The 10,462-nt window shown below is 45.3% G+C and overlaps 1 protein-coding gene across 4 annotated transcripts in view; it reads left to right on the forward strand.

Annotated features, from left to right (window-relative positions):
- The window catches only part of KCNQ5 (potassium voltage-gated channel subfamily Q member 5), a 621,800-nt gene extending 611,588 nt beyond the window's left edge, over positions 1-10,212 (forward strand). For 2 of the 4 annotated variants that reach the window (XM_055534787.1, XM_055534789.1), the window contains 2 exons: positions 3,521-3,647; positions 5,570-10,211. In XM_055534787.1, the coding sequence (XP_055390762.1) occupies positions 3,521-3,647; positions 5,570-6,475 (1,033 nt within the window). In that variant the 3' untranslated portion in view covers positions 6,476-10,211. Of the gene's footprint in view, positions 1-3,520; positions 3,648-5,569 lie in introns of all 4 variants that reach the window. The other 2 variants (XM_055534790.1, XM_055534788.1) reach the window with 2 other exon arrangements.
- Positions 10,213-10,462: the final 250 nt, after the last annotated feature.

The following is a 10,462-nucleotide window of genomic DNA, read 5'->3' on the forward strand; positions in this document are numbered from 1 at the left end:
TGATGCCCTCTTGCAAGACTTACTGTATTACTTAGGTTTCTCTTACCTTGGATGTGGAGTATCTCTTCACGGCTGCTCCAGCAAAGCACAGCCACTACTCCTTACCTTGGATGAGGGGTATCTCCTCACCACCACCCCTCCTGACCTTGCTTCACAACCAGGCCCAAATTACCAGCCTGATAACTGAATAGTTCTTAAAACACAGAGACCGAGTCTTCAACACGTGTTCATGCACACGGCACACTTAGCACAGTGTGAGGCACATACTAGGCCCTCAGTAAAACACCTGTTATCTTCTAAAACCTTAGGTATGGAAATCACAAGTTTTTCACTTACGCATTCATGCATCGGGCACCCTGGGCACCCACAGATGAACAGATAAGCCAGTCCTTGTGGAGCTTGCAGTGGAGTAGATTAGACATCATAGTTGCCTGTACTTTTGTGCACACAAAGTAAGCTGGAAAGTGCAGTCAGTATTCCTGATAATTCAGCTCTAAAACACACAAAAAGAAAGAAATTAATTCCAACGTAGACTGATTAAGTCTCCTTGCTGCTGCTAAGTCGCTTCAGTCGTGTCCGACTCTGTGCGACCCCATAGACGGCAGCCCACCAGGCTTCCCCATCCCTGGGATTCTCCAGGCAAGAACACTGGAGTGGGTTACCATTTCCTTCTCCAATGCATGAAAATGAAAAGTGAAAGTGAAGTCGCTCAGTCGTGTCCGACTCTTAGCGGCTCCATGGACTGCAGCCCACCAGGCTCCTCCGTCCATGGGATTTTCCAGGCAAGAGTACTGGAGTGGGGTGCCATTGCCTTCTCTGTAAGTCTCCTTGGAAATTGTTTTAACTCGCCTGTGATCCTCTTACAACGTCTCACCAAGTGGCCAAGGTCTTCCAACTCTTTTTTTGGGACTCCCAGTGGGTTTTTGTTTGCTTGCTTGCTTGCTTTGTTTTGTTTTATTTTTTTTTTAATTTTTTTTAACTTTTTATTTTATGTTGGAGTATAAACAGTTAACAACGTTGTGATGGTTTCAAGTGGACAGCAGAGGAATTCAGCCATACATACACATGTGTCCATTCTCCCCCAAACTGCCCTTCCATCCAGGCTGTTTTTATTTTTTTCTCCTTACCTTTTAAAGTTTTAACTTCTGTTTTTTTATTACAAATGTGATTTGTTTTATTTTTCTTCATAGGGATAGGGTCACTAGTTAAAATACACTGTAAAATCTGCACTTTAAATTTCATTTCATATTGCAGTTGTAGAAATAGTTTATATAAATAGTAACCATTAATCATTTAAAACCAAGGTTCAATGTAAATTAGGATCCTGTTATTTCTCTGATTATTTATGGTTTCCTGGTATTTCTGGTAAAGTTTTATTTTTCTGAGGGTGAAGGAATTAATGTTTTTGAATGTGAAATATCTTTAAACTTAAAATTGATACCTTCCATAAATCAGCTGACCAGGAGAGAGTGCCAAAGCATTACAAACAACAGTTTTTCCACTTAACGTATGTTTGCACAATGTTTTTTTATTGTTTGTTTTTATTGAAATATATTTGATTTACCGTGTTGTATTAGTTCCAGGTGTGCAGCAAAGTGATTCACTTATACATGCATATATATCTACTTTTTTCAGATTCTTTTCCTTTATGTGTGTGTGCTAAGTTGTTTCACTCATATCCAACTTTTTATGACCTTATGGACCATAGCCCACCACGCTCCTCTGTCCATGGGATTCTTCAGGCAAGAATACTGGAATGGGTTGTCATGCTCTCCTCCAGGGGATCTTCCTGACCCAGGGGATCAAACCCACATCTCTTACATCTCCTGCGTTGATAGACAGGTTCTTTACCACTGGTGCCACCTTGGAAGCCTCTTTTGTCTTATAGGTTGTTACAAAATATTGAGGATGGTTGCCTCCCAATGTTTTTATAAAGTTCAACCACTACAGAATTTGCAGAGCTAATCTGGAGTTTCTCACTTATGTGGTGTATATATACCCTTCAACTAGAATCCCCAAGATGGAGACAAGAGCTTTCTCATCTCCACATATCAGATATATAATAAATGTTCACTTAAATGACTTGTGCCACTCAGTTCAGTTCAGTCGCTCAGTCATGTCAGACTTTGCAACCCCATGTACTGCAGCATGCCAGGCCTCCCTGTCCATCACCAGTTCCTGGAGTCTACCCAAACCCATGTCCATCGAGTCAGTAATACCATCCAAGCACCTCATCCTCTGTCGTCCCCTTCTCCTCCTGCCCTCAATCTTTCCCAGCATCAGGGTCTTTTCCAATGAGTCAGTTCTTTGCATCAGATGAATGAGTATTGGAGCTTCAGCTTTAGCATTAGTCCTTCCAATGAATATTCAGGACTGATTTCCTTTAGGATGGACTGGTTTGATCTCCTTACAGTCCAAGGGACTCTCAAGAGTCTTCTCCAACACCACAGTTCAAAAGCATCAATTCTTCAGCACTCAGCTTTCTTTATAGTTCAATTTTCACATCCATACATGACTACTGGAAAAACCATAGCTTTGACTAGATGGACCTTTGTTGGCAAAGTAATGTCTCTGCTTTTTAATAAGCTGTCTAGGTTGGTCATAGCTTTTCTTCCAAGAAGCAAGTGTCTTTTAATTTCATGGCTGCAGTCACCATCTGCAGTGATTATGGAGCCCCCAAAAATAAAGTCTCTCACTGTTTCCATTGTTTCCCCATCTATTTGCCATGAAGTGTTGGAACTGTATGCCATGATCCTAGTTTTTTGAATGTTGAGTTTTAAGCCAACTTTTTCGCTCTCCTCTTTCACTTTCATCAAGAGGCTCTTTAGTTCTTTGCTTTCTGCCATAAGGGTGGTTTCATCTGCATATCTGAGGTTATCGATATTTCTCCCAGCAATTCCAGCTTGTGCTTCATCCAGCCCAGCATTTCACATGATGTACTCTGCATATAAGTTAAATAAGCAGGGTGACAATACACAGCCTTGACGTACTCCTTCCCCAATTTGAAATCAGTCAGTTGTTTTATGTCCGATTCTAACTGTTGCTTCTTGACCTGAATACAGATTTCTCAGGAGGCAGGTAAGGTGGTCTGGTATTCCCATCTCTGGAAGAATTTTCCACAGTTTATTGTGATCCACACAGTAAAAGGCTTTGACGTAGTCAACAAAGCTAAATGTTCTGTTCTACTAACATGAAATAATTATGATTTTGTCATATTTTAAGTGACTGAATTCAGGAAATGCCTGATCAGAGGTGGAAACAGACAAATTACTTTGTAGTTTAGGACAGGTTTGCCTCCAGAAGCTCAGTCATAATAGATTTCATCATGGACTAAAATAATGAGAAAATTAACCTTGTGTAATTTCCATGTGAAGAAAATAAGTATCTCAGCTGGAAGAAGTTCATTTTATTTCATCTTATATAGATTAGAGATAATTGTATTTTTCTTTCCAAAACACTTCCTCTGGCTTGGGGCCGCCTCCACCTTTCGCACTCATAACTGGATCTTTCTTTCTGATAGTGTGGATCAAATTCTTGGAAAAGGACAAATCACATCAGACAAGAAGAGCAGAGAGAAAATAACCGCAGAACACGAGGCCACGGACGACCTCAGTATGCTTGGCCGGGTGGTCAAAGTTGAAAAACAGGTACAACTCAACTACACTGCCTAAGGTCTTAGGCAGATTTTTTTCCAGTTTATTGCAATAGAATTGACATATATCCCTGTATAACTTTAAAGCATGTAACGTAACGGTCTGACCTACGTGAACTGTGAATGATGACCAGAATAAGCTTAGTCAGCATGCATCATCTCACAGAGACACAACATAAAGAAAAGCAAAGAAAAACAGTTGTTCTCCTTGTGACGAGAACACTTAGAATCTGCTCTCTTAACACCTTTCCTGTGCACACACTATAGTATTAGCTGCAGTTATCACTTGGTGCATCACACCCCAGCACTTGTTTTTCCATAACTAGAACCTTGAGCCTCCTGACCACCCTCCTCTGATTTCCCTCCCTCCACCCCCTGCCTCTTGCAACCACAAGCCTGATCTTTTTTCCTATGTGTTTGGGAATTTTTTTTTTTTTTGTATTTTGTTTTAGGTATATTAACTGGGATCATCCAGTATTCACCTTTCTCTGTGTGATTTATTTGACATAGCATAATGCCCTCAAGGTGCATCCGTGTTGCTGCTAATGGCAGGATTGCCTCAGGTTTTTTTTTTTTTTTTAATGGCTGAATAATATTCTACTGTATATACATGTACACCACAACTTATTTATCCATTGATCTGCCATAGACACTCGTTTCCATGTTTTGGCTGTTGTAAGTGATGCCTCTGTGAACACAGGGTGCAGATATCTTTTTGAGTTAATTTCTTGTTTCCTCTGGGTATGTGCCCAAGAATGGAATTGCTGGATCATGTGGTGGCTCTATTCTTAATTTTTTAAAGGGATCTCCATATTGTTCTCCATAGTGGTTGCACCAGTTTACCCTCCCACCAACAGTGAGGCAGGGCCCCCTTCTCTCCGCATCCTCTCCAGCATTGTTATCTCTTGTATTTTTGATGACAGCCATTCTAATAGGAGTGAAGTAGCCAGAATATTTTTTAATCAAAATTGATTATAAGCAATTGGGTGTACTTTAGTGATTGATTTTAAAAGGAATAAAATCAAGAAAGAGCAAATACATTTTCTTCTTGTATAGACCATGTTCTCCAAAACACTTGAATTTCTGCATAAGGAATAGAAAATTTCCTCTCATCAATTAATACTTGAACTTCAAACAACTATGGATTTCAACAGTAGAATAATAAAATCTTTTTTTTTTTTAATTTGTGTTTTGGCTATTTTCATTGTCTCTCTCTTGGGTCATTCTTAAAAACAAACAAACCACACGTGATAACTGTGGTGATGCACTGAATATTTGTTGACCCTGAAAGTGAGTATCTTCTCATACAAAGACAATTTTTAGAAGTCAAAATGCTCCTCTGATTTAATTACAAATATACCAAGCATTTGATACCTATATTTTAAAATCTAGAATTGCCTAGATTGTTCAGGGTTGGTGGGGGGGGATTGTATTGTGTGTTTTGTTTTTGTTTTTGCGGGGTGGAGGTGGGTGGATCTTAGCTCCCAGACCAGAGATCCAACCTGTGCCCCCTGCAGTGGAAGCACAGAGTCCTAACCACTGGACCGCTAGGGGAGCCCCCGTATCTAGGTCTTAGTTTCTTACAGAATTAGCTTCCTGCTGCACAGTAGAGTACGGGAATGTCCTCATGGAAGAGGCTGAGGAAGGGTAACCTGATGGGCAGGGGAATCTGGAAATTGCCTTTCTAAAGGGGCCTATACGGTCTTTGAAAACATCACGTTTAAAGAATGGGGAGGAGAAGGGTGCCGGTGGAGACGAGGCAAAGGCCAGAGCATCCGCCCCCAAGACCTCCCTTCCCACCTCCGCGGCTAGACCGTGCGTCCCAAGCGGGTCCTGAGTCAAGGCCGCGAAGTGCCGAGCACTCGGGACCTGCCGAGTGGTTGCAGCCTAACAGATGCACGTTTTCCGCTCTTTCAGGTCCAGTCCATCGAGGCCAAGCTTGACTGCCTGCTGGACATCTACCAGCAGGTGCTGCGAAAAGGCTCCGCTCCGGCCCTCGCGCTGGCCCCCTTCCCGAGCCCGCCCTTCGAATGTGAACAGACGTCGGACTACCAGAGCCCGGGGGACGGCCGGGACCTATCGGGCCCGGCGCCGGGCGGCGGCCTCCCGCGCTCGGCCAGCGCGGGCCTGGCGCGGGGCCTGCAGCTCATCCTGGCGCCGAGCGAACTGGGCGCCCAGGCGCTCTACGCGTTCAGCCCCGCGCCGACGCCGGCGCCCGGGAGCCCGGGAGACGGCCCGGCGGCCCCGCGCGGCCTGGCGCCCCCGGCGGCGGCGAGCGCCGCCCGACAGGCGGCCCCCGCCACCCTGCAGATCCCTGCAGCGCTGCCGGTGCTCGGGCAGCTGCCCCACGGCCCCGCCGGCGCCCCGGAAGCGCTCCCCGAGCTCAGCGCCCGCCTGGCAGCCAAGGACCGCCTCCCGGCCAAGGAGCGCGCCCTGCGCCAGAGCCTGGACCTGGGGGGGGCGGCCCTGCTGTCGGTCCGGCCCGCGGTGCCCCAGGACCCGGGCCGCTCGGTGTCGGCGCAGAACCTGGCCCGGTCCTCCGAGGACCTGGACGTGCAGCTGTCGGGGAGCGAGTCCAGCGGCTCCAGGGGCAGCCAAGAGTTTTACCCCAAGTGGCGGGAATCCAAGTTGTTTATCAGTGATGAAGAGGCGGCGGGTCCAGAGGACACCGGGACGGACGCCTTGGACGCGGTGCCGCCGGCCCGGGAGCCCGCCCCGGCGCCGGACTCTCTCAGGACTGGACGGTCGCGATCATCTCAGAGCTCGTGTCCGGCGGCGGGGGCCGCTGACGCCCTGGGCCGGCCACACGTGAGGCTGAAATGAGGCCTCCGATTGCCCCCCACCCCGGGGCCCGGCCGCCCCTTAGCCATACACATCGCTGCATGAACTCTCTGGAAAGCCCTTCTCAAAGGTTGAACCCACAAAAATCAGGAAGAACATGAAAGGCAGTTCCTAAGCCCGTTATCTTTCAATTGCATGAAAATGCATGTTTAGGGGATGCTGAAATTCAGGGTACGACATTGCCCCTCACTCAGTAAGGTACCTTGAGTTAAGAATCCCGAGACACCGACCCTGCTCATGCTGCAGGGGTGGGTGTGAAACGTCAAGGTCAGGTCCATTAGAAGATTGAACTCTGTGTTTTGAAATGATGGCTGTTGACGCCTTCAAATGTCAGGCATTTCTGCTGGTGATAAAACGCAGAATTCATTTTCAAAATTTGGCCCTAATGTACACGTGACACAGTGACCGTCATCAACAGCTGCTAACAAGTTACCTGTAACACAGAATCGGGGTATCAGACATGGCTGCCTGTTCAAGATGTAGATGCCAACCTGTCCTACCCAGCCATTTTATCATTAATGTAATTTGAATGTCAATTTGTGTGCTTTTGGTGACTTAACGCTGTGGCCAGCAATTTTGCACATCATTTTCATGTTTTGTTTTGCTTTTTGTTTTTTGTTTTTTTTATGATGAGAATGTTCTTCAGTTAGAAAATGTGCAAATAATGGAATTCAGGGCCAGTGGGGCAAATAGGTTGACTCTTTGACACCTTCGACTTCATGGAAACAAATTCCCTGACGGCTCTATCAGCTGCTACGCAAGCAACTGAGTCCCAAAGAGTGGATGGCACATGGGGGTGGGCTCACCCCTGTGCAGTGGCCCTGCCCAGGCCTGCAAGCTGCCTACAGATGGCCTGTGAGGGGCTCTTCCCACGAGGCTGAAAGCCAGGCAGGCTCTCGGGGAGGAGACATGAGACAGAGATGGAAATGGCTCAGAAAGAATCCTAACACCGGGAAATCAGTGATGCTCAAGAAAACGACCTCCCCCTCCAGGGTGATGAGAGGGAGGGAAACAAACCAAAAGAAAAGAACTTGATTTTTTTAAAAAACAAATACTGCTAGGGAACTCAACTACCTAAACACCCCTTATTCTTATATATGAGCAGAGAGTTTTGCAAGGTATTTATTTTTTAATATGCCCTGAATGTGTTTTGCTATTATGTCATACATTTTGCATATGAAAGGCTAAAACTAAACCTCCTTTACTTTTTATACTGTCGTGGACATTTTCTATTCTCCCCAAGAATGTTGCCCGCCCCCACTCTGAAAAATGATTGATTCAGTTTCCTGGTACAAGCTCATATAATCAGAAGCCAGGTAACCCTGGCAGGGTCTGCAAATCAAAACACTGAATAATACAGCATGATGGCCAAAAAGACCAAGGGAAACAAATTAAGAAATATCTCTACGAGAAAGCAAGCCAAGGTGTTGTTAGCAGCCAGAATGGCAACCCCAGACCGTCAGAATTTGAGGGCCAGGGGAAGTGAGAGAGCAGGTGGATTAAACTCCAGCCACAGGAAGACTTAAAAAGAGTTTTCTCCTTGGCTTATATTGCTGCCTCCAGGATAACTTTTCCAGCAGCCAGGGGATGGATCAGGGCTGTCAACAGCCGCCCAAAGGCAGGACAAGGCCCTAACACCTGCCGAGTCCCTCCCAAACTCTCTTCCCCAACCTGCTTTCTCCATCCCAGATCCCCTGTCTTTCTCGTCCACAGGCTGTGGGCTCCCTGCCTCCCTTCACCAGCCTCCCTCCCCCAAGTAAGCAACTTCTCCACTCCACCTCCAATACACATCTCAACCCTTGTCCTTTTTTGATAAGCACTGAAATTTGGAAGGATTCCTCCTCTCATCCCACCTAGATCCTTGCACACACCCCTGGCATGCATCCTTCAGGGTTCACTTGGCTGCTGGAGATGCGTAGAAAAGAGCACATCCATTTTACACTCCGGTTTGAAAGATGTTCTCAAACTCTTTAAGCCACTATTTTTATTGCAAAACATAAAATTTTAGTCAATTATTAAATGCAGCATTTCATCTACCCATGTCTCCAAATTTGTAATCCATCTTCCCAAGGAGGTTGTACATGAGAATACAGACACACACAGACACACACAGACACACACAGACACACACACAGACACACACAGACACACACACACACACACACACCACCCCACCATGCCAGCAGGCCATCTCCAGGTATCACTTGAAGAAGAGGAAGGAACTTTCAGGTAGCACTGAGTCTCAGACACGCTCTGTCCGGGTCAAAGCCCACTGGCAGCAGGAACTCTGAATGTACTGAGGACCCCACTTTAGGCCCCGTTAGGCCTCAGACACAGCCCAGTCCATCTGGCATCACTGAAGATGCAAGATTCAGAAACAAATCCAAACCCATCACCAAGGGTTCATCACAGCCCAACATGGTAAACCATGCTGGGAGAAGCTTTCACACACCCAAGCCATGACCATTTTGTGTCTGTCTTACTCCAGCACAAAACTTCTTGGATGTTGAAAGCCTGTTGTATTGTGTGAAGCTGTAGGGCTGTGTCTGCTGTGTTCCTGTCAGCGGAGCTGAGAGGGGTCTCTCCCTTACACTTAGTAAAGCCCCTTCCGTCAGCCCCAGTGTCTCGAAGCACAATTAGCTGAGTGCTGATCGGCCTCTGGCTTTCTCAGGCCTCGACCGTCTGCCGCCTCCGGTACGTAGGGTTGAGCAAGCTAGCGCTTCATGGCAAACATCCCTTCTACGAGGTTCACTAAAAAAATTTTGCTCCGTCTGATCTAAATGTTTGCATTTTGTTCAACTAAATTAACATCTGTAGATAGCAAGTTTTGTTTAAAGTAAAAGACACTCGATTGAGTTTTTCAGTCTTTCTCTCTTGTTCTAAGGTGCCTTTCTCACCTCCCCTTGACTCAGTGATTCTGAAAGTTCTTAATTTGCCAGAAAACAAGTCTCACAAAGAGGAGGGAATCAGGCACAAAGTGACTCATTCTCATGCCTGTGTGCAAAGCAAAACTATAAGGAATAATGAAACTGAGCAACTAAATGAATAGGTCACTTCATCCAGATTGAGAAAATACAATAAATGTTAACTTATCTCCCCAGAAGCTGATATTTTTTGCCTTAAAATGACATGGTTGTGTTTTTGTAAGAGAAACTTAATTTAATTATGTACATTTAAGTGAGAAGTTCTGGAAGTCACGTATGACAATGCAGTTGTCTGTTTCCTGAACACAAATAGATCATGAATATCGTATCCATTTCAAGCTACCATTCAAATGTAATTTCCTTTGCTCTCTTTTACCGGGATTATTTGTTTTAAAGTAAAACATTAAAAAGATGTCTATAAACAGTTAGTGTGACTACTTTCATCTGGTACCAACTGGTTGGTTCTGAACTGACTGGGTCCCAGTAGATCAAGCAGATTTGGAGTTGAAATTAAAAATTATCTTTTTGCAGAATTCATGCTTCCAATGCAGAGGGCACAGTTTCAATCTCTGGTCAGGGAACTAAGATTCTCCATGCCTCATGGTGCAGCCAAAAAAAAAAGTTACCTTTTCCCAATGTTGATGAAGAAATCATTGATACTCTGGGATGGGAAAGGTTTGCAAATGTTGTTGAGGGTATCATAAGAAAAATTAATTTGATATCATACTGAATATTTATTTTTGTATATTTTTATACATTTTTATTTGATACATCAAAGCAGATGCCAGCATATGTGAGCCCTGTGTTAACCATAATAAAAGGGTTTGCTAAACATTGATAAGAAGTGGGAACCAGCACATGCCCAAATGCTGGAGCCCCAGCTGCTCAGAATGGCCATTAATACCTATCCAGTGGTCCCCAGTGAGGGGGTGAAAAAGTGTTAGTCACTCAGTAGTGTCCAGCTCTTTGCAAACCCACAGACTGTAGCCCGGCAGGCTTCTCTGTCCATGGAATTCTCCAGGTGAGAAGACTGGAGTGAGTAGGT

This window comes from Bubalus kerabau, chromosome 9 (genome assembly GCF_029407905.1).
Source record: "Bubalus kerabau isolate K-KA32 ecotype Philippines breed swamp buffalo chromosome 9, PCC_UOA_SB_1v2, whole genome shotgun sequence".
In the NCBI taxonomy this organism is placed as follows: Eukaryota; Metazoa; Chordata; class Mammalia; order Artiodactyla; family Bovidae; genus Bubalus; species Bubalus kerabau.